This window comes from Salarias fasciatus, chromosome 18 (assembly GCF_902148845.1).
Source record: "Salarias fasciatus chromosome 18, fSalaFa1.1, whole genome shotgun sequence".
Taxonomy (NCBI): Eukaryota; Metazoa; Chordata; class Actinopteri; order Blenniiformes; family Blenniidae; genus Salarias; species Salarias fasciatus.
The window spans coordinates 8,833,222-8,860,968 of NC_043762.1; the positions used below are offsets into that span (position 1 = coordinate 8,833,222).

The 27,747-nt window shown below is 42.7% G+C and overlaps 1 protein-coding gene across 6 annotated transcripts; it reads right to left on the bottom strand.

The window, feature by feature from the left end:
* Positions 1-344: 344 nt before the first annotated feature.
* LOC115405013 (rho GTPase-activating protein 29-like) lies at positions 345-27,511 on the bottom strand. Of its 6 annotated transcripts, none has more exons than XM_030114405.1 (22): positions 27,356-27,511; positions 26,555-26,931; positions 14,075-14,218; positions 10,645-10,741; positions 10,328-10,400; positions 10,011-10,071; positions 9,277-9,426; positions 9,081-9,145; positions 8,871-8,981; positions 8,554-8,634; positions 8,115-8,282; positions 7,858-7,995; positions 7,381-7,568; positions 5,962-6,131; positions 5,494-5,628; positions 5,106-5,204; positions 3,937-4,100; positions 3,663-3,851; positions 3,406-3,543; positions 3,085-3,317; positions 2,280-2,580; positions 345-1,977 (listed from the first exon to the last, which is right to left on the bottom strand). In XM_030114405.1, the coding sequence occupies exons 2-22, from the start codon at positions 26,838-26,840 to the stop codon at positions 937-939; spliced, it is 4,032 nt and encodes a 1,343-aa protein (XP_029970265.1). In that variant the 5' UTR covers positions 26,841-26,931; positions 27,356-27,511; the 3' UTR covers positions 345-936. The 6 variants fall into 6 exon arrangements, with proteins under 6 accessions (XP_029970265.1, XP_029970264.1, XP_029970263.1 ...); XM_030114404.1 differs by having other exon boundaries at positions 345-1,983; XM_030114403.1 differs by having other exon boundaries at positions 345-2,043.
* Positions 27,512-27,747: the final 236 nt, after the last annotated feature.

Sequence of the window (27,747 nt, forward strand, 5' to 3'; positions counted from 1 at the left end):
CACTTTTTTTTTAAATGACCCAAAACAACAAAGCTACAACCGATGAGATGAACAAAAGTCTTCAGCTTTCCGACACTACAGCTCATATTAACAGCGCTTCTGCTTGCAGGTATAAACCATCAAAAATGTCTCAAACATCAACATTACTCACAACTTTGGCTGATACGTGGAACTGAATGTCATGTCAATATGACTTTCCAACGGTCTTTTTTTAATTTCTAACCGTTTTTCCATGTAATTTCTGAAAGAGCTAATTGACATGTGAAACAGGAGAAGTGTAAATACCGCGAACAAAACACAGACATATCACATATCGCTTTGCTCAACCAATAAAAAAACGCTTTCAGAACAGAGTTAAAAGTTAAAAGTACATTTTTTAATTTGCAGCAGGAACTGTTGCATGTCATTTTGTACGTATGAATGGATATAAAAACGTAAACAGATACATAAGGTTTACATAATGAGAAAAGATGTACCAATCACAGGCTACAATGGACACATTAAAAAAGGTAATTTATCATTCAGAACTTCCTGTTAAGAACACATTCCTTGTGGAATGAAATAAGACATTAAGAGACGTCGTAAAAATAATTTTCAACCTGCATTAAGTGCATCAACAAAAGGAACATGACATGAGAAAAGTGATAGGCTTACAGACAAAATCTGAATACACTTTGATGCAAATCCATCATTTCAGTTGGCAGCAATTTCTTTCAGCATTTGCTTGAATGACTTGAACCGTCCTCTGTTGAAGCGGCAACTTTTAACATGAAAAATAAAATATATTAGTACTTATAACACTTTTCTGGTTTCTGTTCACAGACCTCGGTTTCCTCCACTCTGCAGCGCGTCGATAAATGTTTCTCCCAGTTTACACTATGGCACAGATATATCAGTATGTACAGATAAAATAGGTTTGTTTTTTTTTATTTGGTGTCAGACAAAGTGAGCCTCTCTGTGTTCGAGCTCCGGCAGCCGCCGGGGTCGCAGTCTTTGGTAAACGGGTTTGGTCTCGCTGGGGCTCAGGTCGCCGGGGCTGCTGGGGGATGGAGACTGGGGGGGCGAGAGGGTGGAGGAGGTCGAGACCCCGGGGTCGATGGCACTGTCGCTGGAGTCTTGAGTCTGGAGCGGAGTCTGTTTGGGGCTTGTGAGGGTGGGGCTGGTGGGGGGGAGCGAGGAGGTGGTGGTGACGGTGGTCACGGTGGTAGTCCAGCTTGGAAGTGTCCTCGCTCTGCTTGTGATGGAAGGGGGGGGCCTGTAGAAAGTCCCGGGAGGGGGCTGCAGAGTCCTCGGGGGTCTGAGTGTTAGAGGAAAGCGTGGTGAGTTGCTGGACTCGCTGCCTGAATGTTCAGAGTCGTTTTCCCTTTTGGAAGTCCAGACGGGCTTGACGGTCATGGAGTAGGCGTTGCTGGAGAACACGGTGGTGACGGTGCTGGTGGCGTCGGCGGTGCTGACGGTGGCGGGCGCCGCCGCCTTTACAGGCTGGACCGGAGAGCTGGCAGACGGCAGGTTGGCCACTATCATCGCCGTCCGGGGCGTGACGTCATAGTGCTTGTACTTCCTGTCCCACGTCCTCCTCTGCAGCGTCTGCGTGTCCATGAACGGCGTGATGTAGTAGGTGCTGATCCTGGAGGAGCCGCCCTGCCGAGCCTTCTCCGGCTCCGGCACCTCCTGTATCGTGTCCCGCTCGGCGAAGCAGGCGTCGACGCCGTCTGCTGCGTTTCGACTGTTCCTCTCGCTGATCTGAGCGGGGGTGGGCAGACGCTCCAGAGGCATGCTGATTGGCCGAGACACATGTCTGGCGCGCTGGCTGCGCAGCTGCACCTTTGGTGCCACGACGGTGGTGGAGGAGACTGAGGTGCTGGGCCGGCCAAATACTAGGGTTGACCTCTGGATGTCTTCTCCACTGGTAGTTTGGATCCCATTGAGTCTGTCGGACGCCGAGGCCCCTGTTTGGTCTCTTCCCGGCTGGACCTCCTGCACCTCATTAAGGATGTGAGAGGAGGGGATGACGGATGAGTATCTTTTGTACGCTTTGGCACTCTAAAAGAACATAATTAAAAAGCAGATTAGGTTTGCAATCTCAGCTTTGATCAGACTGAAGTGTTTCTAAATATAACTCAGAGAGAGGCAGGTTAGCATCATGAGAAAAGAAACACATTAGGACTACAAATGGAGAAGGTCCGACCATCAGTTCCAAGAGACTAAACCAGCATTCAAATCAGATCAGATCTACTTCACAATTCAGACTTTAAGCAAAACCCGGAATACCTCCTCACCTCTTTGATGTCCGTCAGAGAGGCCGAGTGTCTGCTCAGCTGCCGCACCTTCTCCTGTGGGGTGAGTTTTGGGGACGCCTGACCCATGGCGAAGCTTTCAGAGACGTGCAGGTGCGACACGTCGAACACCGTCTGGAAGTAGCGCACCAGCAGCTCCACCATCAGCGCCTGGTACGGGTAATCCACCAGAGAGGACAGGGACACCTCGGCGTCCGTCTGCCGCGGCTTCACCAGGGTGGGGCCGAAGATGATGCCCAGGTTGCTCGCGGTCATCTTGTTCTCCTCGGCCTGTTCGGTCACTCTGCCGGATCAAAGTGAAATAATAAGTTAAAATTGTAAATTAGATTGTTTTTTTTGTTTTTTTAAGCACTGTTTGTAAGAACTGTTGTCAGATTTACATTTTTCAGGCTTTCCGTAACAATTCTGTCAAAATGAAACATGAATTTTTACTGAGCCTCATTTGGTGAAGAGGATGTGAAACATAAAGCGTGGTTCAGGAAGGTCATTTTCTGGCACATGATGGCCTGAAAGTTTGAAATCACCTAAAGGAGCATCAAACTGTGGCCATTCCAAAGAAAATAAATCCATGGAAATATAAGTACAGACCATTAATTTTAAAATGATCACTCCTGCTACAAGATTCATAGACCATTCTGCAAAAACAACTAGGCTCGTACTCTTGCATCCTGCTACTTCCTCTCTGCTATAGGGAAGTCTGTGCTTCCTTTTGTGCTTTATGAGGAAGTTTCTTGGGTTTGTGATGAGTGTGACTGTGTCCTCTCAGTGGAACAAGCCTCGCCTGTACCTGTGCAGATGTGCTATCAGGTAGCGCAGAGTCCTGTAGTTGGCGGCGGGCAGCTGGCGGAGGACGTCTCTGATCTTGAGAATGACTTTGTTCAACTGGACGCTGGGGCTGCTCTTCTCTCCCGTCTGGCTGTTCTGAGGTTTGTCCGACTCCTCCACGATCACTCTCTGGCACTCTTTGGCCAAGCCGATGAAGTCGTTGTAGAATCGGTAGAGAATCAAGGGCTCTGGCAGCTGTGAAGAGGTCAATAGTTAAAAGTGCTGTATTAGAATTCTACTTTTGTCATGCCGCCCTCCTGGTTCAGTTTTTTTTAAAACTCACCTGTCTCAGGTAGAGTTTGAGCACATTGCTGATGTCGTGAGGAGAGAGCTCAGACAGCTCCACCAAGTCCTTCCCATTTTCAAAGGCTTGACAGAGCTTCTCAACGCGCGATTTGGCCCCGTTAACACGATAAATCCCCTGCATGAATGAAACAGACATTTTAAATAGAAAGCACCAGGCAGAAATGTGAAGATGGAACCCCGATTCATATTTGAAGAGCCTGACAGTAAAGTCGGAAGCATCATTAAAAAGCTGACCTTGATGTTCAGCGCTCGACTCTCGATCTCAGATGTGCACTTTTTGATAATGAAGGGAATCCCGTCCGAGCTGTTCTTTGATGCCTGGGCGAAGTCGATACCGAACAGCTGAAGCCTTCCTTGCAGCTTCTTATGGCCACACTGGATGGCGAGCGTCTCCAGACACTTCTTATGGCAGGCCAGGGAGCACTGAATCCAACAGGAGAAAGTAGAGTTAAATCGTGAAACACTCAGTTAAGTTCCATGGCGAATGAAATGGCGCGTTGTCCCGTACCTCTTCGCACTCTGCCCCGTGGAAAACCACCAAGCTGTCACACTCCCTGCACTTAGACGGCGCTCGTAGTTTCCTCAGTTTGTGGGTCTGAGCAGCTTTGGACATCTGAGCGTTTCGGAAAGGACCGGGAGAACTGGCGGTCTCCGTCACCATCTCTGCCAGACCTGGAGGTCACAGCAGCTGATGAGGAACACACCTAACCACACCGCTGACGTCAGGGGAATCACCATCAGTAGGACACAACTCAGTAAAAACAGAACCGTGGTGGAGATAATCACAGTTAGTTTTGTTACTTATTACATACGATGCACTGATTCAACCTTTGACAGTTTAACTCTTCATTGGACCATGTTCGTTACCTTCAACATCCTTTGATACAAAATCAAAGAAATATAGAAATATAGGAAGAAAGTTAGTGCATATGATGGACACCGCAACATAAAAAAAAGTGTAAGAAGCTGTGTGCGACATCGATGCACCGAAAACAGCAGCAGACAGCATCCTATTTCCATACACACACAAAGTCCAGTAAGCCATATTTAGTGAAGCGTTTATGTAAATAAACGTGTGTAAATTAACTTTATGGTGATCAACACACATTAAAAGAATGTTTCAGTTCACTTTATTTCACACATATTTTAGTGAGTGTCCAATAAAGAGCAATTTAAGACTGAAGAAAGCACGTACCGTGAAAAAAAAAAGGACGATAAAGTTTTGGATTTGCATGAAACTGACATTCTCATTCTACAGTTTATCCAACAATTACACACTGGTTCAAACAGAAGAGGTGTTGACCCACTTCAACTCACAATGAGAAAACAAACACACTGACTCAACGCAGATGCAGGAAGTGTAAGCTGAGCCCCTTTGCCAAAACTAACATGACCTCGATCTGTGCAGATCTGTCGAGTGGAAAAACATTTGATACAAGCAGAATCCACCACAGAATCTGACCTACAATGCGCTCTGTGTTGAGCATGAAACAGAAATTGCACAATGGCGTGTCGCTGATTGTAGTTCCCTTCTCCAACTTCCTGTGTACACAAATGGATACACCGAGTAGTTGTGTTACAGCGGACACAGACACAGACATACATCTGTCTGGGCAGAAAGAACGCACACACAACGCATAATTATGAAAGGCTGAGGCTCAAGGAGAGACGTCTCACCGTTGTCGGAGGGGGACGGGGGCTCCCTCTCATCCAGATCGTCGGCTGAAGACATCGTCCCCGTGGATGGGGTTCTGGGCAGTCGGCGCTTGAAGTCACCTGCAGGTAGAACAAATCTCAAGCTTGTACTCAAAAGTATTTTGAGACAAAATGCACAAGTATAGCTTTAGCATGGACTGACAAATAATGAGCTATAATGCTCAATGTACAAATCTATCTAAACTTTAATGTAGCTGATATTTATTGATAGTTCAAATTTTTTATATTATGTACTGGCAGCTCAATATAATATCATCCTCTCACTGTCTTTCTTATTCTAGTTCAAATACACTGAGCGATGATTTTAACCTGCATCAACAGGAATGCATTCACACAGAACCCTTCTTACCTGGACTGGCGGTGGGTGAGTCCATGGACCTGGACTCACTGCTGCCCCCGGCGCTCTCCGAGTCGCTGCACATCCCGCCCTGGCTGCCTTGACTACTGGAAGCCCAGGCTCTCAGAGGGACTTGGCTTCTCAAAGCTGCAGAAACACACAGATCACCAGTCAAAAGCTAAATAACAGGAGAGCGCCAGAAGGGACAGCTCCACGAGTCGTGGCGCTTTCTGGCATCTAGCTATTTGAGGAAACAAAGTTATTCCAGGCTAACGATGAATAAGCAACACACAACCTGAGCTATTTTGACTTCAGCTCTGAGGACGCTGCTATGACTCAGAACACAGAGCCAGTCCCTCAAGGTGTTACAGAAAGATACCAGCATGTTCACATGATAATCGACTCCTCCGACCGGACACCAGGACCAATGGCTGTTCTTAAAAACAAACGCAGTTTCTGCCACGCTGCTTGAATACGCACCCTGTATGTCCGTGCTGCTGTTGGACCTCTGCTCTCTGATCTTGGCGTGGCGGTGCAGGGCATTGTCCACTTCGTCTCCACTTAACACATCACCGGAGGTGACGGATGCCTGCGACAGGTTGCCGTGGGAGGAATGAGTGCTGCCCACTGACCTTTTCTTGAATACAAACCTGGAGGAATAAAGCTGGCATTTAAGGTCCTGTGATGAATTTAGCAGTGGGAAACATTTTTTATTGTTCCACGGTTCAACAGTTTGTATTCCACAGTGTGCATTTGTGGGGTTTGGCATTTTCTGAGGCTGAATAATTTTTGACATTTTAACAGAAACACGAGCAGATTAAGGATTAATTGATGACCGAGGCTTTTTGAATGTTTACACTTTGTCTGGCAACTGAGCCAATATAATATTTTACTCCATATAGGTATTATCCTTCTTCATGACTCACATTGATCTAGATAACTAAATATCTACTCTCCCATTCTCCCATAGAGGCCCCCCAAAAAGTTTTATTTCCAATAAATAAATGAAAAATCATTTAGCAGTGTTTGCATCACATGTTTGTTCAGAAGTAAAATTTAGCTGTAGTTAATGTTGAATGACAAGATTGAGGAGAAAAAATTTACTTAGACCTCCACATCATATGATTCTAGGTTAAAAATGAAGTCCAAACTCGGCTCCAGCACACGTCTGCAGACAGAGAAGCTTTTTCCTTTGGTCTCAACAACAGTAATTTACTCTTGACTGTACCTGACAGAGCTGCGACAGCGCCATCAATCTTACCATCGGCTTTATATTACAAGACAAAAGTTATGGAGCATTGCTTGTTTTCTTAGTGGTAATGAGTGTGTGTGTGTGTGTGTGTGTGTGTGTGTGTGTGTGTTTGTGTGCGGGGGGAAGTTGGCTCTGACAAAGCTTTGACAGCTTAAGTAGAGTGTTGGGGACAGCTCCAAATCAGAGCCAAACTCTCACGCTCGCAATCTTCCCCGGTGCGCTGAGCCTGCGCCACAGATATTTCCTGAGGAAGGGCAAGAAATTCAACACGCGCTCTGTCTCTCCTACATTCCCCTCTGTCTTTCCCTCTCTTCCTCCCACTCTGACTCACTGTAACCTTTGCTGAAAGAAGAACTGAGTGACTGTGAACGGAGTGGGAGGAACTATCTTGTAATGGTCACATGTACTCCAAAATACACAAAAACTACCAAACTACCACACTAATAAAGTAATATGCTTGGCTCAGCTCACTTCACTTTGCTTGGCTCACATTATTGGCAGAACGTGTGGCAATTATTTTCATTCTGACTAATCTGAACTGAAATAAATCTTCAGGAAAGTGTGTAAAACAGTAACAGGGCACATCCACATCACCAGAAATAAGCGTAATCTTTATAGTCCCGCTTAACAAAACCCTCCCTGGGTACCTGGTATTGTCAGAGGACAAGGAGTCGGAGTGAAGACGCTCTTTAGGCAGGTTTTTGGGCAGGTTTCGGACGAACTCGGCATAAGCTTCACCTGGTTCGTACAGCTTGGCGTTATCACTGAGGGCCTGGAGGTGAGCTGGGAGTGATGCAGTCTGTGCCTGCTGCATCTGAAACCAGTTCACTGTCACCTGAAAACAGAAGAAAGCATTGTTAAGTGAATAAAATAAAAGGCGTGGACGCTGAACTCGCTCTCCACCTTTCTGACTTGATCTCTAATCACACTTCAATCAATATCATTATTAATCATATCCATAGAAAATACACTGTGAGTGAGCATGCTCTGTATTTTTTAAACAATAATCACACTTAACCCTCAATGGCTTCACACACTGTGTGTATTAGATGACATAACAATAATAATAATAATAATAATAATAATAATAATAATAATAATAATAATAATAATAAACTCCTCACAGCTTTAAGTGTTAGGTCACACTGGAAGATCATTTCTCTGATCTGAGTGAGGATGGTGCTCTTAGCGTTGGCCAGATCCAGTCTTCTGACGCCTGCGTCAGCCATACAGGTCTGGTACTGGTCCTGGGCCTCCTCCGCCTGCTCAGAAAAACGTACAGAGAACAAAGTGTGTGGAAAAAAAAAAAATCCCTCAGTGGGCGATTGATCATTGTTAACAGAAAATATTTACAATGAATGTCTTTTGTTTTCCTGCTCACCTTCTGCAAAGCTTCCTCCTCCAGCCTCCTCTTCTTCTCCAGCTGCTTGTTCCCAGCATTAGACTGCTCCTCCTGGGAGCGGTTCGTAGACGACTGGGCTTTCTGGTACTCTCCTCTCCTCTGGGCCTTCATGGCTAGAGCCTTACGTAAGGTTGCATCTGTCTCTTGCTACCAGAAACACACAGATACATATGAAACAGTTCAGTTTGATGGACACATCTTGTTGGATGATCTACCTTGAAAGTGAAGCAACACAACAAAGTTTGTCAGTGGCATTCTACTCATAAAATGCTTTCATTTCCAGTCTGATGAGACTGACTATGCATGATATTTTCGTATCTGATGCTAATGCCGACTGCTCAGTGAGACAAACAGGAGATTGGTAGAACAGCCGCTGATGGTACTGAATATGTATCCACACATGGACTCATTACTTTACCATTTTCTTTTGCTCCCGCTGCCACTGCTCCTTGATGTCCTTCCTCAGCTTGTCCAGTTCATTCTTACGAGCCAGAAGAGGCTGAGAAATAAAGAACAATATCGCCATCGTTGATAAAAGGGTTTTAAAAACAGACAAAGCTCATCATAGCTGATATTCTACCTTCCATATGTCATCTTGGCAACCATGCTGGTTATTAGAGTTTTCACACATACTGACCATTTGAGGTTAGCTGAGCAAAAATTCATTTTTCAATCGCAAGATAAGATCTTACATACTTTATTTAGCTGTTGTCTACTTTCTCATCCAACTCGTACCTGTATAAATTTATTGGTTTGAAGAGCGACCGCAGTTTGAATGAGCAGCTGGTTGTATTCAATATCATTCTTGAATGTGGAAACGTAGATATCACTGAATGGCATGTAGTCCTTGGAGAAAGAAAGAATAATTATGAGATGGAATATTAACTCCAATAGTTGATTTTTTTTTTCTGTGCATGAAGTAGAGGAATAACGATCTTCAGTTACCTGCTGACTGGCCAGTGTCTTTGCAGACTCAGCCATTTTAGCATAGCTTTTTGCATACTCGATATCTGAAAGAGAATCAAAATTAAAGAATTAAATGACCAATTTCTGTAAACGCTGTCAAAAATCTACAGCAATCTGATGTTCAAATGAAGATAAGAAGAATTTACAGAGAATTATATTGATCCCAATGTCTCACCCATGGCCAGTCGTTTCTCCATCCAGGCGAGCAGATCTTTGATGTACTTGGACCAGACCTTTGCATACAGTAAAGCAGATTCCACTCCACTGTCATTCTTCAGCAGGGTCAGGTCGACCTCTTCCTCCCGTGACAGCGGCACGTCAGGAACTGCGAAGCAAAAGCAAGTGGCACACGCATTTTAATCAACGTCCCCATTAATAAACTGTTTCATCTCAGTTCTGCTGTCCAGCCGGCGTGCGTTGGACATCAATGAAAAAAAATTTAAATATTGAGGTCACTGATGTTGTCCAAGAGGGAGGATATGAAAGTGTAATGCGTCTTTTAATATATCAGTTGTTCTGCCTTTTTTTTTTTTTTTTATTTAATTTGCACTATACAAGCCCTAAGCCGGCCGCCATCTGATTCAACACAAACCCCATGTGTTTCCCATCCCACAAGAAACTACTCTTCAACAGGCGAGGAATGTCAGATATGTGGACGGAGAGGGGAAAACGAGCCGCGAGTCTGAAAAAAGCAGCAGAAATAACAGGGGTGGAAGCAGAGGTTTAAGGCGGGTCTACCTCAGGCATTCGAGAGTCCAGAGCCTGAATCACTCAGCTCACATTTCAGGCTGCAAAGCAACCATTAAATGCTCGGTGGTGAAGTCATTAATAGTGATTACATTTCCGGTTCACTATATTTTTCCACGAGCATTGAACTGAGATGAAGGAGGGAGAATGAATAAAACCTACCCACGAGGTCGCTCTTCTCCGAAACATACTCCTCTGGATCCACTGCGAGGTTGTCAAAAGACTGTGAAAAAGAGAAGAAGGAAAAACAGACATTCAATCAACTCCACACATCAGAAGCGGCTGGTTTTAACACCACAATTAAGCACAGTAAGCAAGTCTTTGATGTTTTTTTTTTAGATGAAGGCATGGTGAAATTGAAGCTTTAAGAGAACACTCTTAAAAATGTCACATTTCCAAACAACCAAAAATCAAACAAATAATTTCTACAAAAATGAAGAAGTAGCATGAGACCTTGGAAAAGAAAAGAGGTATCTCACCCTGCTTCTTCTGGTCTGGGGGATCCCCAACCCTGAACTGCTGTCCACATCTCCCATAAGGAAGTCAGAAACTCTAAAAGAAAAGTTCAGTTCAGACAAGTCTATTAAGAAACATGGAAAACTCTGGAGTACAGTATTTTTTTTTTAAATAGAAAGTGTCTGCTATTCAAAATCCAGACACCCAACAAGGATGATGATGACAGGTTTTACAAGACCAGCAGTACATTTACTAAAGTCAGCCCAATTTCTTTGGCTGGAACATGAAAAAGTCATAAAAATCTTGTAGTGTTGAAAAGATAAACAAGCATTGTACTCACACATTGCCGAATGTGAATGCCAGAGTGTCAATGGATCTGTGCAGCTCGCCAAATATAGCTTTTCTGTTTTCTGGGTTCACTTCCTTGAAGTTAACGCCTGTGAAAAAAAACAAAAAAACAAAAAAACAAGAACTTTAGCCAACTTGGAACGAATGAGCAAAACAGCTTTTTATTCTCAGTCATTCAACAGAGGCATTAACAGTCAGGTCAGTTGCTGACTGGAGGTTTTAAATGACAGAAAGGGTACAAAACATAAGATCAAGCTCATAGATGTAATACACAGCAACACTTAATTTTACACAGCAACCTCTGCAGTCATGCAATCAACCAGCGTGTGGTTGAAGGAAGTAAACATTTGCTTGTAAAAGAATTTAGGGTATTTTGAGTAAATATCTCAGTGTAAATAGAAATGAAAATCTGTTTTTTATAAAAGCAAAGTTTAGACAGTCTCAAAGGGACTGACATGAGCAGCATGAGTGTCTCCTTACCCTACCAACATGTTTTCTTGGAAAAGCTTCAAAGATCTTCAAGGGTGGGACATTAAAGAAAAAATCAGAAAGAATCCCAAATTCTGTCTCCTTTGTTCGAGCGTATTAGAATCCTCCGGGCCATCATCCATGCTGATCATGCACAGAAAAAGCAACTGATTGTGCACATTCTTTGAGATCTATCAACAGCGAGACAGCCTGGTGAGCTCAGGCCGTCCAAGCCTGACGAACCTCCGTGAGGCGCGCAGACCTTCCCATTCTCAAAAAAAAAAAAAAAAAGAAAAGACGACTTTGCAGAGAGCAATCGGAGAACCAAAGACAGAGTCAGTGAAAACCGACAAAACAGAGTACTTCCTGTCTGCCCCGCAACAGGAAACACTCACACAGCTTGAGTTCTGTGACATGCAACACTACGAACAGCCATGACAGCGCTTACCTATTCCATCTACCTCCTGGCGTCATCGTCCAGTAACTCACACCTGAAAACGGATTAGTCGGCTTGAAGTGACTAAACTGCTCTAGTTCCCACACTGCCTCCTCGCTTTTGTGCTTCCATTTTTTCTTCATGAGAGTCATTTCGATCCATGTCGGCGGCGGAGGAGTGATAATGAATTCCCAGCCAATGAAAAAGCATAGAAAGGTCATGGCATCCTGAGTTAGGGAGGCAGCTCTGCGTTCCAGGGAGACTCTTGAGGACAGCAGAAGAAAGGAGGCGCGGCGCGAGCTTCCCTGCCGCGCACCTCCCCGGCCCTGAATGCTAACGTACAACTCCGCGCTGACTTCTTCCTCAGGACATCCTGTGGGTCTCATAACAATGATTCCAGAGCTCTGCCCCCCTTGTCATGACTGAAATATGGAAACTGCATCATTCGAGAGCAAGGCCCATTGTTTTCTCACGGTTGAGTCGTAACTTTGGCAATTAGTCTCGAAAAAATGTCTTTGACGTGTGTATATCTTTCCATCTTGACATAACGATTTCTCTGACACACCATTGTAACAGTACTGTTTGGGAGTTGAAACACTACAATGGGAAGATAAAACTTATTTTCGAAAAACATGCGGTTCTTGGAAAAGGTGAAAGATGTATTATAGGCTGCATAGGAATATGCTGATGATGTATTTGTGCATACAAGACTGACTGCAATAAAATAGCATGCAATCTGAAATGGAGGCAGAAAGTAAGGGAAGAATACATTTATCTTGCTCCAATATCCTGCAGTTTTTCAGTAAGGGAAGGGGGGGGGGCAAAAGGGAGATTTTCTCATAATGTGACCAGGAAATAAACTGTGTCTGCTTCTGTTGTGAGCCAATAAGAGCAAGTAAAAAAGAAATATATATCTATGTTGACATGCAAACAGAAAGGAAACAAAAACAGAAAGTTTCCTTATTTACAATAAATGCTTGTGCATTACACAGCTAAGTGGAGCTGAAAATGTTCCTGATATTTCCAGGTTCAAGAAAATTTGGAGAAAATGTACAATAAGAAAAAAGGCTTTGTGACGGTAGTTTAAATGGATAGTGTGACATTTGAAACTGGTTAGGCAGCCATGTGTTTGAGAAGGCAGAGAGGAAGACTTTTCTCCAGCTCATTCTGGCGGCAGTCCAAACGCCCCAGGTGTCATGACCAAGCTTCAAAGAGGAACACAGGTGAAGAGACGACACACTCTGAAGACAGTGAGGCGCACCAGGCCTGTTATCATCCAAACCTTTGAGTTTTCATCTCTGATGTCTCACTCATTCATCCCTCTTTCAGTCTCCTCTTTTCATTTGCCCTCTGGCTCGCCGTCTGTGTCAGTTTTGTGTTACCGACGTGCCATCAGGGACACTCCAGCAAGGGTGAGAGAGCTGATGCAAGGCACCCCCTTGTGGACAGGCAAACTTCTAAATCAACAAGGAATGAGACTACTGCAATGCACAAGGGCACTTCATTTTCATTAAAGCATGTCCTATGCAGCTTTACCATAGCACAGATTCTGTTGAGCTAAAGCCTAGCAAACAAGATTCTTCACCATTTCCTGGAGAAATGTTTGAAGAATCTGACGAGCATTTTCCTACTTGATTGAGACAGGTCAAAAGAGATTTACATTTTTAATAAATCCGCAGTAGGCCATGACTGTAAAAATGTAAATCATTGATTTGTAATTCCTCTGATGAGAAGTGGATGGTCTCACTATTTGTCCAAAATGTTCAGAATCAGCATCATTAACAAGTAACAACATCCAATTGATAAATAACGTAAAGATATATTAGTGCTCAGCTATGACAGGATTTTAGGGCGCTTCAAGAACATTACCGGATTTTGTCAGTGTTTAATGGGAACATAGTGTGATATAAATGTGTCACACAATCATGAAGTTCTTTAGGTCGACCTTGATGCCTTTTGTTTCCTCTTTTACGTTCTAATCATTGCTAAAGTGCTACTCTGCAGCCAGGAGAACGCAGACAAGCATTCTTGAAGAGTTGTTCACAACTCAGATATTGATGTGAGGCGAGTGACTCGTCAGACAGCTCGACACCTCACAACACAAAGACAAGAATGAAGAAACACGGATGCACTTCAGTGAAAACCAGCCTGTTGACGAGTCTCTGCAGTCCAACAAATATGCGAGGAAAATTATAGCAGTGCAGTCTTCCTTTAAAGATTCTTGCGCGCACGTGAAGTGAAAAGCGGACATTGCTAAAAGATGAACTCATGAGATGAGATTAAGTTTGTTTGAGTTCATTCAGGAGGCAGGAAATGGATCTCTTGCTTCTCACACTATGACCTTTCAAAACATTTCTCCAAGCCAGCTAACTAAGCACGGATCAATGAAAGATTCCTGCCGGGTCTTTCCCGCACTGGCCTCAGTGATTCAGCCAATATGTGAGCACCGTCTGAGTCCCGGTGCAAGTTCACCTGCTTGTTTGTGTCCACCCATGTATGAAGGTGAGTGGTTACTGACCTTTGACCTTAGCAATGACTGTGCCAGCTGCTCCTAAGATGTCCACTGAGTTAAGGGTCTGGTGTTTGCCGATGACAGCCTTGAGGACTCGCAGCAACTCGGCCAAACGCTCCTGCACCACCTCCTGCAGACCCTCCAGACTCTCTGAGAAAAGGACAAGAGAAAGCAAAGGAAGGACAGTTCAAAATGGGTTCAAACAAACTCTGAATTCAGGCACCACTTGCAATCACACCTTTAAATCTATTAGTCACAGTCACCACCATCACAGCGCATCTTGAGTCACTGGTGTCAAACTATTTCCTGACATTCCTTTTGTCTGTGACAGACACATTTCATCACGACACTACAAGTATGAAGCTTCGTCACTATCTTTGTCCAAGTCTTATTATTTCCCTGTGGGAAAATATACAGTATATGTTTGATTGTGTTTTATCTCTGCATGTGTCTCCACATAAAAAAAAAAAAAAGAAAGAAAAAAGAAACAGGCGTTTGTGGTTGGGAAATCGTGACAAACTGAGTTGCGCTGCATGAATGTTCTGTGACGCAACTGGGTTTTCTGCTTCCTCCAGGCGGAGCGGCACCATGCACAATGAAGAGGTGTACACTGTAAACATGCTGAACGGTCTCAGTGACAGCAATAACATCTACTCAGAAGAACGCCATTCGCCATTTAATTAAGACACAAATTTTATCTGTGCAACACATTTCACATGTATTCCAACATCAAAGGAATACAACCGTGGTGGTGCACAGTAAATCTAAGCTTCATATAACTTACAAGAAATCAGATCAAAGAGCTCTAAAGGGCAAAAAAAAAACACAACTAAATTTAGAGGTGACTTTATGTGACACACATGGCAGCAATTATGCAATCTCATGTTTTATAAAACCTGAGCAGCACCAAAAGTCGATGTCTCTCCCAGTGAGGTAGCAGAAGATGGCAGGAGAAAGAAAAGAATGTACAAAATGCATCCAGTTTACTCCTCTGTCCTTATTTTTCATCCATATCACGTTCTATCAATCATTCTGCTATGAGAGGCATCTCTTTCCTGGTGAAGAGGAGCACCCTATTTGTTCATTTTAAATTTCATAGGACATTTTTTATTTTCTTTCTCATTCCTACTGAATGCTACAGAGTCTGTAAAGCTTCTTCTGTTGAAAAATAAAAGCTGGGGTGACAGACAAAAACAAACTGTGACAATTAAGTAGTATCTGTCTACAGCTCTGATCCGGGCTAATCAGCAGAGGCTCCAGAAGTTGGCACCAGACAATAGGTGAGTTCATGTCTAAGTCAGTGTTTTGGAAGAAGCCGGGGCACCGGCTGGAAACAGAGAAGTCATCTGTTTTTCATCAAGCAGCAGGGGCGAGATGAGAGGCTGAATTTATTGCTACGTTAAAAGGAATTACAGAGGGAGTGAAAAGGAAAGCCTGTGAGCGTACATGTATGCATGTGTGTGATCCCGTCTACTCCTCTCTCATTTACAAACACACTCTTTACTCCGGTTGATGTGAAACATTGTGAAACACATATAATCTACTGAGAAGAACCAACAGCCGATCTCCTGTATTATATCACTACTGGTAAGAAAGAAATGCCAAAAAAAACCTAACTTGAGACAAAACTAAGAAGTTTAATTTTGTTAAAGTAAATATTTATCAAAGCTAACACTCAGCATGTGTGATTGCTCACTTATAGCAGTTATGACAAAGATTATGACAAAGTTATGAATAGCTGAAACATCTAGTGGTCTCTTTCAGTTAGTTTGTAGTTGATTCAATACTGAGAGTGCTTTACATACAAATGCTTCTTCACAATAACTTTGTGAAAAACGTCTTGTAGTCAGTGAACACAATCTTGCTCTTGTGTGTCAAAGAATTGGTTCATTTCCAGAAATTTGAGAAGACACACTGGCTGGAATTCTCTATGAGTTAAGAAATAGCTCTCTGCTGGAGTATGTACAAATCTCTGCAAAGTTTTTTTTATCCAACACAAACACCTCAAGTCAAAGTAATCTGTGAACCAATACTGTACCTGTCATCCTGCAGTGCCACCCACTTAGGCCCCGTTTACATGACAATATGTCAAGGGAAAATGAATTGTTTCTGCATTTTCGTTTTAGTAAATTACACATTTAAAAGGAAGACATCTTGAAAAAACAGAAACGCTGTAGTTTTCATGTTGGGCCTCTAGTCTAGTACATGCTGTTGGTTGTTTTAGTAATGAAACCACACATGCGCAGAGAAAAGTAAGCTACAAACATGAACGATGGCGAGATCACAGATATCCGTACAGACAAGCGACCAAGTTGGATTGATATTACTGCGACTTTCGACAATCAAACTACCAAGTCCCAGGAGAATGTGGACTGGAAGCCAACTTGCCCCAAGGTGAGAGGTCCCTGACCCTGCAGTGTACTCTTTGAAGTCTGCCTCCTCACAAGTGCTGATAATGGATTTTTATTAGGCTGCCTGCCTTCTTTTTAACCCTTCTCCTCAGTTGTAGTAGGTGGGGTATTAGTGGTTAGCTCACTAGCTTTTGAAGATTTCCTTATCAAAGATGTGTGTGTGGGTTGTTATTAGCATATAAGAGCCGGTCATAATGAGATGCACACCTGAGACTTTCCACTTAGCGTGACAGAAGCTGAGCACGACTGAAGCTGCTGTTAATGGAATCACAATAGCAACAGTGGTTAGAAGCTCCCATTTTCTCTTCCTCTGCAAAAAAAAAAAAAAATCCCTTTAATTAATACTAATGTATTCTTTAGAAAAGCAAGGAGGGCACAAACTAAGGGAATAACATTGGCCGTGATGTGGTGACACAAACGGATGCCCAGAGCGCAAAAGTTCAATCCAACAATGGTTTTTCTTCATCATTTGTTTACCGGTACTGCCAGCTGTCACAGCACTGTGCAGAGTGAAACACTGCAACAGAGGGGCACCAAAAAATAAACAGCAACCGAGCAATTTCAATAACTGATAAACACCATGACAGTGACCTTCAGCAAAGAAAGACCATGACCATACTAATGAGAGCAGAGCTTGATGAATTTATACAAGCACCTTTTTTCAACCCACCTCATAGTCTCTGTTAGTTCCAGACTATAAAAAAAAATAAATACATAAGAGCAAAACAAGATTATAATTTGAGGTTCCCAAATTTAAATAACAGCGTACACAACAAAGCAGAACGACGTCACCACTGTGTCTGTCTGTTACAATCATCACTGTGAAATTAGGCTACTTAGATCACATTTAATCCTTCACCCTGAAAATCCACATTAAAAAAAAAATACAACAAAAGATTGCCATTACAATGTCGGAGTTGAGAATAAAGTTATCAAAACAAGGTCAAATTTTATGTGACAGTTCGTAGCGATCAGCCCCATTGAATGTGTGCTCAGTGCAGCATGAGACAGCCGAAGAGAAGGCTGGTAAAAATCAGTGGTGAGTGGTTTTGTCACAACAATGGCATCAAAAAGCGCACTGGAAATTTGCTGGCGATTGTGGAGGCCGGCCCATTGTTTTGGTAGAGATAACAGGCACTGAGGCCATATTGTTTAAAGGAAGACCCCCTGCTAATGCCATTGCAGCTCAAATTTGCCTGGTCTTTCTTTGTGGTGGTGGGATGAGCTGGGCTCCCAGCCACGCTTCACGCTCGGTCTGCTTCATTTTGTTTTCCACAAGATCAAGACCTCCTCTCCTTTTAGAAAAATAAATTTACTATGAAAAATGACTCCACAAATTACAACTGTAGGCATTTTATTATTCTGGCAAAACAAGGAGTGGTGAGGAAAACATGGCAATGGTTTCTCTGCGTCACTATCACTGCATGCCTGGCATATTTGCTTGAAACCTAGCAGTCAAAAACTAAATTTGTTGATCAATTTTCTTTTCATCTGACTAGTTGTTTCAAATCTGTATCACTTCTTATTGCAGGTTACAGTCAGACAGGTCATCCCCAAAGTCAGAACTTATCAAACATAAGGCCCGTGGGCCAAAGTCAGCCTACAAGAGGGTCCAATCGGGCCTGTCATACCAAATAGTTTGTAAAAATTTCAGAGAAAACACATTTCTTAAGAGTCGCAGAAATAACACAACACTGTGACGCTGACATGATTATGATCAGGCTAGCATTAGCCTCAAAGCCACGCTGTCAGGAAGAGTTTGTAAAAACATGCCTAATGCAACAGTTATACAAGTTATTGGGGGCATTTCACAGAAAGCATCATTTTATATATTTATTCAATGCTAGAGGTCTAACGAGATCTCAAAAAAACATGACAATATTTCCTGTTGAAGTGAAAAGCTGCCCATCACACTATGAGCTACCCAAACTTCTATTTGTGACCCGAGGGGGGCAGTAATGCACCTTTGCTACATGTAGTCTACCATAAACTTGACACAAGAAAGAAGTAAAGCAACAGCAGCAACAGACGCTGCTGTTTATAAAGCGGAAACACAGTGGCTTTGGAGTCATGACAGTTGTCAGTGTTTGTGTGCACTTTGGGTCCACAGTGGAAATAATGAATGACAACCGAGTGACAGGCAGGATATGGACAAACTGTAGGCACTGGAAGAAAATCGCACTGTATACTGCAGCTAACAGAAGCACTGTGTTGACACAGTAGTACTTTGGTTAAGGTTTTGCATATATTGTTTGCACTTTAAATAAATATTTAATTTTATTTGTGGAAAGATGTTCATGCTCATGCTTGGGCCATGAATGGATGCAAATTATAAAACACTTAAAAATACACCTGTATTGTTTTGAGATTGTTAAATAAAAAAATTGTTTGTCCAATCATGTATTTTGTCATTTTAGTTCTCTTAAAAGTAAAGTGGAAATCTTGTTTCATGATTGTGAACCAAAATTCATGTCTCATCTCGTGAGCCAAGTGTGTCGTCCCACCCCTACTCTATGTCACAATAAAGAAAAACTTTAAAGTTTGAATTTATAGGTTATTGTACTATTTTGCCAATCCTGTCCAATCAAGATGAAATGTGGCCCCTAAACTGAAATGTGTCTGACAATCCTGCACAAGGTCAAGACATCTTCACTGAAAGCCAATCTAATAGTTACTCTACATGTAATCAATATTAATTTAAAGAAGAATCACCGATTTAAGTTTCAATACATCTTTTCTTGAAGTGGTTCTGTTATAGATACCAACAAAACTACTGCAATGGACTAATTTACGAGCTGAACAGATGTGGCATGTTTGTATTTCCCTGTAATGTTTTCCCATCAAAGACCCTCAAACACCACTCATGTTCTTCATCTGCAAAGCTCACATTTACGTCACCTCGTGACCAATTTTCACAGAAAAAGGATTTGAACTGTCTAATAACCCACTTCTGTCAGTTAGTGTTAGTCTGTACAATCAGTATGTTTCGAGCACTCATGTGTCACATCATAATACTGCTGAACACACAAAAACATATATTGTGTGCGGAGTATCACGTTTAAGCAGGTTTAAGTGATGACTCAACTTTTAAGGCAGCACAGCAGCTCAAGCGTTTGCCTCTTAAATTGCTGTGCGTGGGGGTCCTATTGTGACTGACAAAGCTCATTGTGAGGCTGGTACCGAGAGAGACCAATCTAATCCCAATCTTCAGGTGGCCTGACAGAGGTTACAGCCTCTGCTCCCCCCACTGATAACAACAAGCAATCAACTGGCCCGTCTGGACACGCGATCTGTTTGACATGAAACAAGCCTCGGCAGCTCCGGTGACACAGTGCTGCTTGGGAAACCGCCGCAGGGCTTTACTGAAAGACCACGTCTCTCCTTCAGCATCCCTCCTCCTCCTCCTGGAGGGCAGCGGAGTGACACATTTACACCCGTAGCAACAGTCAATTTTCAGATTTTCCTTGAGTTGCGCGTCCCTCAGCCACATACCAGGTTGGTGACACACTCCTCTCTCGTGTCTCAGTCATACTTTGAGAATCTCCCCTACTTTGTGTGTTTTTAATATAGCTAAACTCAACTTCTCTACAAATCCCAGCAATCATAAACCACAAAGCTGGAAAACAAAAATACTCGGTAACAGACTTCAGTTGCATTGCCGAGCTGCCTGCAACCTGACCTGCAACAGGTGGAATTGTTTGGTCAGGATTCCATCTCCAAACACTAATTTTCCCCTCTATCCAAACAAACGCTGCATTGCTGGGTGCCTCTCCCGTCTTTCCCATGCCTTGTTTGGAGACGGAGTGAGTCCCAGACATCACACAGACAGTAAACAGCAGGCACTCCATAAACAGCTACCTGCTCTTGGACTATTAGTGAACGACACTCTGTGAGGTCTGGGTATCACAGACAGGTTAATACTCTGACACTTCAATGCGTGTTTGAGAGACTTTACGTCAGGTGCAACAAGACAACATTCTTGAGCAAACACATAATCTGCCAGGTTTGAGCTACACTGGGAAGTTGTGCGTCACTCCTCAGCCTGCACAAGGATTTAAAGTGACTTATTTTCGTTGTAATTTATTCATTACTTGTTTTCCACATTCCTCAATTTGTCCTGGATCTCGTCCTGCTCGCGAGCCACATACTGTACAGACCATACAGGGATAACCTGACTGACCAATGAGAAATAATGAATGCAGCCAAAAATCTGCATACATGATGCAAAGAATACAACTATTTTCCTTTTTTAATTAAAAATTAAAATTTTTGCATTTATTTTGTGGATAATAGATCATGTTCAAACACTACAATCTGAATTACAGATACCCAAAAAAAGCAGAAAGATAGCAGGAACAGTAGCTTAACAAGTATATCTCTATTAGATGTTTTTGAACTGTGCAGAACTGAAGTCAGCTGAGGGCTCGACCCTTCACAGCAGTCCCGGCTGTTCATGTGACCCCTCAGAAAAATTAAATGCCCACCCTTGGTCTCTATGATTTCAGAGGAATGCACTTCAGGATCTTAAAAAGCACGAATAAAGCTTTAAAAAATGGCAGATATACAGTACTAATCATGTTCTTCAAGATGTTCACCACACAATTCTTTGTATGTCACTTTTGACAAAGTGGGAGCAGTATTGGGAGGGAGTGGGGACCAGCAGCGCAAATACACTTGGCCTCTTCATTGATATAAGCTTCAAACACAGCTGTAAATTCAGGCAGTTCTAGCCGATTGCCAGCAGTAACATCCCCTGCTAACAGGAGCTTCAGCGGCTAATCACACTCCTCGCCATGACCAATGTCCTACACAAACATCCAGGGCCCATAACCATAAATCCCACCCCGGGAAACACACCCCGACCACAAGTCAGCACAAAAAAAAAATCCGTCAGCATCACACAGAAGAAAGTTACAGCCCAACAAATCTCTCTTTTCTTTCTCTTAAGAGCAGCAGGCCATTAAACCATTATGTGCTAAATTTCGACTTTCCTCTCAATTGAAGCGCCACCTGCAAGTGGCCACTTCAGCTGGCACAGGGCACTTGTGTGAGATGAGGAGATATCCGTACGAGACATGGCTGGCTCTATTCTTTTAACCAAGGGTGGTGGAATTTATGAGCAGTAAACAACTAACGAAATTGTTGGAAACAGGTATAATTCTACAATAAAATCTACAGAGACATAAATACAGACAATTACTCAAACAAGCCTGCTACACTGACTCAACCTTTTAGAACCGACTTCAGGGAGCAGAAACTTCTAAACTGTACTGCATTTACAATTTAATCACTTTTGTTCCAAACAATAATGAATAAATGTCTTTTTTTTTTTTTTTTTTTTAACAAAGAGCTTTTAGGTAAATAAGTTATTTTTACAGAAAACCAAGCACTTTCTATTAATGTTCATATTAGACAAGTTATTCTGACGACTGCTATATCACAGGCTGGCACTGTGAAACACAGAACAATGTGGTTCGACTGGAATACAGCCAGATCTTATCCGCGGCGCGATGACACCCACACTTGGGAAAAAAGTCACAGTTTTCATAATGGAACCAAGACTCATGAGTCAGCTCCATGTGTTTTTCCTCATTTAAAGACATTTAATGTCTCTGCTCAGATAGCTGGAGGTTCCGTGGAGCTTATCTGCAGTCAAACACACTGTACAATGAGCACCATACATTGAGTAAATAAGTTCTTAACCTCATGTTCTGCAACTCTGCTTTGGGATATTTGTTCTTCCCTGAAATGGAACCGTGTGAGAGAAAACAGTTTTAAACCTGAGGCTACAGGAATAAAACAAGAAGCCTGGGCGCCTTGGAGCAGAGAAATGCTAAAGGAAAAAGAATGTCAGCTTGGCTGTTGAAGATCAGCTATTTAGAGTTAAAACCTCACTCAGTCCAGCCCTTTTGGTGTGTAAACTATAACTTCCACTGCACATTTCTCAACACACATTCCTACTTTTTTCGCTTTTGGCCTGATGAAGGGCAAACCACAGAACTACTTGAGGAATTTCAACACATATTTCAAGGTGATAATTTTGAGGTGAAATTAGTATTTGACTAAAACATGACTAAAACAAAATGAAAACAAAGTCATTGAATGGGCACATGACTTCTGACGCAGTTTTGTGTTGCAACGTCTCATAAAAACATACCTAACCGTTACTGTTGCAGCCAATGATGTACCCTCGCTCATTTCTTTTTTTTTGTTCCTTAAAAGAAGGTATTGCATTTCCTCTTTTCTTAGCTTGAAATTTCCAAACGAGAAACAACCTTGCTTCTCGCGAACTGCTGATCTGACCATAAACTTCAATTGAATTTATATGAAGAGTTTTCATAGTTAATGTTCCTCACACCTACCATCAGTCTATTGAAAGCACTATAGCCCACAAGTGAACATTTGTTCTAAAGGAATGCAGGGTATGCAGGAGAGCGGGGGGATGGGAGGGGGACAGCCGCTCAGCTCTGTGCAGAGGACTCCTTTTTCATGCCGATTAAAACCATTAACTTTGCAGACTTTTGCAACACACCGCAGACTCAAATGAAAACTTCAGAATGAGGACAAATGTCCTGACATTTATGGTGCATGTCGGCTTTTTATATTGTCCCTGGAGCATGGCACAACAGTAAACTGCACCATAAGACTTAAAGGCTTGTTCTGTTGACTTCAAAGGCATTTAAACTGTGGGTTTTAGGACTTCTTTACAAGAAAACAGTTACTAAAAAAAAATATATTGGAAAATCATGTGATGAGTTCGGTGTGAAATGAACATGAGCAGCAGCGTCATTTTGGATGCAATGAAGAGGCGACAGGATGCGGTTCAGTGAGCGCCGGTGTGTGTTGATGGGTCATGTGAGAGGATAAAGATAATTTTGGGACAACAGGAGCAGGGCAGCACAGGGTCACTCCCTCAGTCACAGCTCAAACAGACCCACATTGTTTCCCTCAGATGCATATCGAACACCTTGATCGTTGGGCAACGATTCTTCTGAGAAAAGCGACTGAGGTCTCAGTTATGACAGAAAGTGTAAATCGACACCACAATCTGACCTTGGGGAATCTACAGGTATGAAGCCGAGGGTGTGAATGTGGTGGGTCGAGTTAACTCAAGCTCATGGTCAACGATAGGATTCCCCAGTGGGCTTCCATCAACCCAGCGTGCTGTGTGCATGCCTTTCCTCTGGCTAAAAGCTGGTGGGAGATGAGAGAGGAAAAATAAGCATCTTCCAACATAAGCTCTCTGTAAAGTTTACTCAGCGTGAGGAGCTCTGAGAAGCGCAGTGACTTAAGTCTGTGTCTGTGCAGCGGGAATAAAAAGCCTGTGAGATCGCAACAGGGCGCATGCCTTTCAGCAATAAAAACACTGTATCGGTTTCACACAGCACTACAGTGACAGACCTTTCCAAATATGAGAAGAATAACAGACGACCTGACATGTGGCTCATGAACCTCATCCCCCCCCCCCCACTACCTTGTTTCTGTTGTCTCCAACCACAGACTTGTCGCTTTCAGCCCATCTGTCTTTTCAAACCAAAGATGCACGCTGCTAATCACGTAGCAAAAGTCTTGTTTGCAGAAACACAGTGAAACACAGTGAAGCACAGCCCTGCACGTTACTCAGTACAAATATATATCGAAGCAGAGAACACAGTGCAACGTTCATAATGTATGATCGGGTCCAATGATGGAAAAAATGGGGATGTTGCTCCCAACAACAAAACACAAGTTATTTAACAGTGTTATCTGTGTCATAGTGTTATTAAACTTCAAAACTCAAAAGTGCACATTACTGGTCACAAGGTGTACTTCATAAGAATTTCACACTGAGCAGTTTAAGTTTGACTTGATTTCAAACAGACCTTGGACTGTTAGTGCTGACTTGAAACACCACAGGGATAAACACATCATCCAATCCACTTCAAGAGGAAAATAAAAACACACACAGAAAGACAGGCATTAAACACTGCACACTGATTCACTTGCACCTTAATATCATCCGCATTAACGTAGTAGCATCTACAAAGTGTCATGTAACAAAAACTCTGTTTAAACATGGCGATCAAACAGCTACAGGAACAAACACCTAAAATCTGCATCTGCTGCTACAGGACAGTTGTCACTCCATAATATGGCAACTTCTTTTAAGATTATACACATTACGCACTTGTGTGTGTTCTTAGTGTGTGTGAGTGTGTCACCTTTTATAAAGAGGGATCCGCGTCAGCTCTTCGAACATTGTCATTTCTAAATTATGGCCTACAAGAACTGCTGACTTGATCTGTCTGTGTGACCATCTTCCCTCACTTTGGTTGCCACTCAGTAATAAAAGTGACTCAATGTTTACTTTTGAGCAGACTGAAAACCACAGTGCAGTGGCAGCTTGGTTATTTTATCATTCTGCTTGTGTGTGTGTCTTCACAGATGACAAACGAGTAATTCGAATGATATGGGCTCATACGGCAAAATTTGATCCCACCTGCTGAATAAGGGCCATTGTTTATGGGGAGGCAAATACCCCAAATGTTTTTCTGACGGCTCGGAGCAACACTCAGCACGACGCAAGCCAAAGCTCTCTCACAGAGTCCTCACTCCTCCAGCCAGAGGAATGGCTAAACAACTCACTCCCACTGCCAGACCTGCTGTTGGAAGCCTCTGTGTGTGTGCATGTGTGTGAGAGAGAGTGTGCGTGTGTGTACACATACAGAAGGAGTAGCGAGGGCTGCAAATCTGGTGAATGCTAGACTGATTCCATAGAAGGAAATCACTTGACAGTGGATATCGAAAAGCAAAAGACAAGGCATAAAGTGTACAAATAATATTTCTGACTCAACAATTAAGAGACACCAATAAATTAAAAAAAAATCCTTTGCTGCCCCACCATAATATACAGTGATTGATTATTAGTATTTACAACACTGAAGTAATGTGCATACTGTGTGGGTGAAATATTACATGGTCAGAGTGACTGTGTCTGCACATAAGCGCAAGTCATCAAGACCAAGTGATAACAATGGAAAGTACACCATATTTGCCCGAGTGTATACTCCTCAGGTTATTGTATGTACAGTAAGTAGTGGTGTGTGGGTGAGGGGAGCTGATGTCGAAGCATGAAGAACACAGCAAGGGTTCCAACACATTAGTGGTGAGGCCATTTTCAGTCCACAGGTGGTTCTCATTGGTTGTGTGTGGTGAAAGCAAACTCGAGGCACGCTGGAGCAGTCACACAGAGAAAAAGTATTATACTATATCATTTTTGAAAGAGCTGCATTGTTGTTCTATCCTGTCAATGACTTACAGAACAGTGATCTGGTCGATATCAACTTTTTCACATTTCTGTTCAAAACAAACATTTTTTTTTGTACAATCAACTTTTGCTTACAAAGGAAAGACTCAAAAAAAGGAATAAGGCTTATGTAACAAACTAATAACACTATTTGCAAAAATGCTGTCAAAAATGCCCCCCCAAAAAAATCTGACTTGAAACTGTGGCTCTCTTTACATAAAGTTTTCAAGTGAATATGCAACACTTTCAGTGCTTGTTGACACTGAAAACACAAGGTTTTTAGAAATGCATATTCATATACATATTCTCCTGAGACCTGATAGTTTTAAATCTGAGTTGCCCTTGATAGAAATCTAACTCGGTTGTCTGTCCTTAAAAATGTGTGTTTAATGTGTGTGTGTGGTTTCATTAAAAAAAAAACAACAACAACAGTGCACTCCACATGGAATGGAAACTCCAATATTTTCAGCATGTTTGCCATTTCTATGTAAATGAGCATCACTTTCTAAACGTTTCCGGGTAAGTATGAAACAAAAATGCTAAAACAATGTTTTTTCATTTTAATCATTGGTAAACGGAGCCTAAAACGTTTTGCTGTTGAATGCCATCCTTTTATAAAGTCTATCTAGAATATGTACAAAATCACAACTTCATGGGACACGGACAAATGGAAAGAGAGACAAAATAATGATCTTAAATATGATCATCTGGCATGACTGACACAGTTGGCAACTATCCTCAGCAGTCCTTTCCACATTCCTTATGCTCTCCAGCTTCTAATGAACTCACCTTTATCCTCAAAAGCATCTTTGAGGTTGAGCAGCACATCAGCAAACCACCGCACGTCATTCACCAGCTGCATCACATACTCCGGGTCCACGCCCGGTGCACCCATCAGGCGAGATGTGAGTCCCATGCTGCTCAGAGGGTTGGCTTTCTTGGAGCTGCGGCCCATATCCCAGGTCTTGGTGGATCCTGGAGACAGGGAGTCAGAGTGGGGCTTGTGGAGGTGCCGTGGCTGTCCCTGGGTTTGCTTTGTCCCTCCAGCACCACCACTGCTGCCCTTTCTCAGCATCTCAGCAGCCAGGGCAACTGACACCCTTCACAGGGTGTGCAGCTGGGCAGCTAGCCCCTGAACGCAACACGATGCACTGATGCCCGGATACCTGTAAAACAAGAGGAAAAAGTGATACAGCAAACTGTGAAAGACAACACAGAAGAAAAACTATTTTAACCCATGAGTTATAATCATGTGTACTCTTATAAGTTATTCACAGTTTATATTTTTAAGACTTTATGCTAAATTGGAAGTTAGCTAACACAGCAAGCGTGAGTTAAAAAAAAAAAGTGACCTGTCAATATTTTGACACATTTACACTTATCACCATTAAACTGACCAAGACAAAGCGTTTTCACGAGAGTTATTTAAAAAGAATTTCGCCAACTTAACTTTTCTCATTTTTCCGGACTTTTTACTGTAAAATCAAACAAGCAAACAAGAAATGATGCTCTTCCCCCCGAAAAAAAAACTCCACTCGGGTCATAAACTGCTGTGCTGGCACCGCTTAAAATACGCTATTTAAAACTCACCTGTTTGGTCGTTTGCGGACATAATGGCCACGGTGTTGAAACAAAACTTAGAGGCGGCGGAAAGTCCAGAAGTTCTTTTCCCGTTCAGAAGCGATAAAATCCCCACAAAGAGACGGAGAAGTGAGCTTTGACTCACTGTACATCGAGAAGCGGCTGACTATCGCCAACTCTCAAGTCAATCGTAATTTACTAGTCGGTTTGACATGTGACCGGTCAGACGCTTTCTGATTGGCTGAAGCCTCCTCGAGGATACTGTGGTGATGCCTTCATGGGTTGGAGGATGTTTTCCAATTCGAATAAATCCCGTATAGGAGTTCATTAGTTTCATGATGACTGAACGGATTATATCAGCGCTTTCCACTGTCTGGTTTGGAGTCCGTTTCACTTATAAT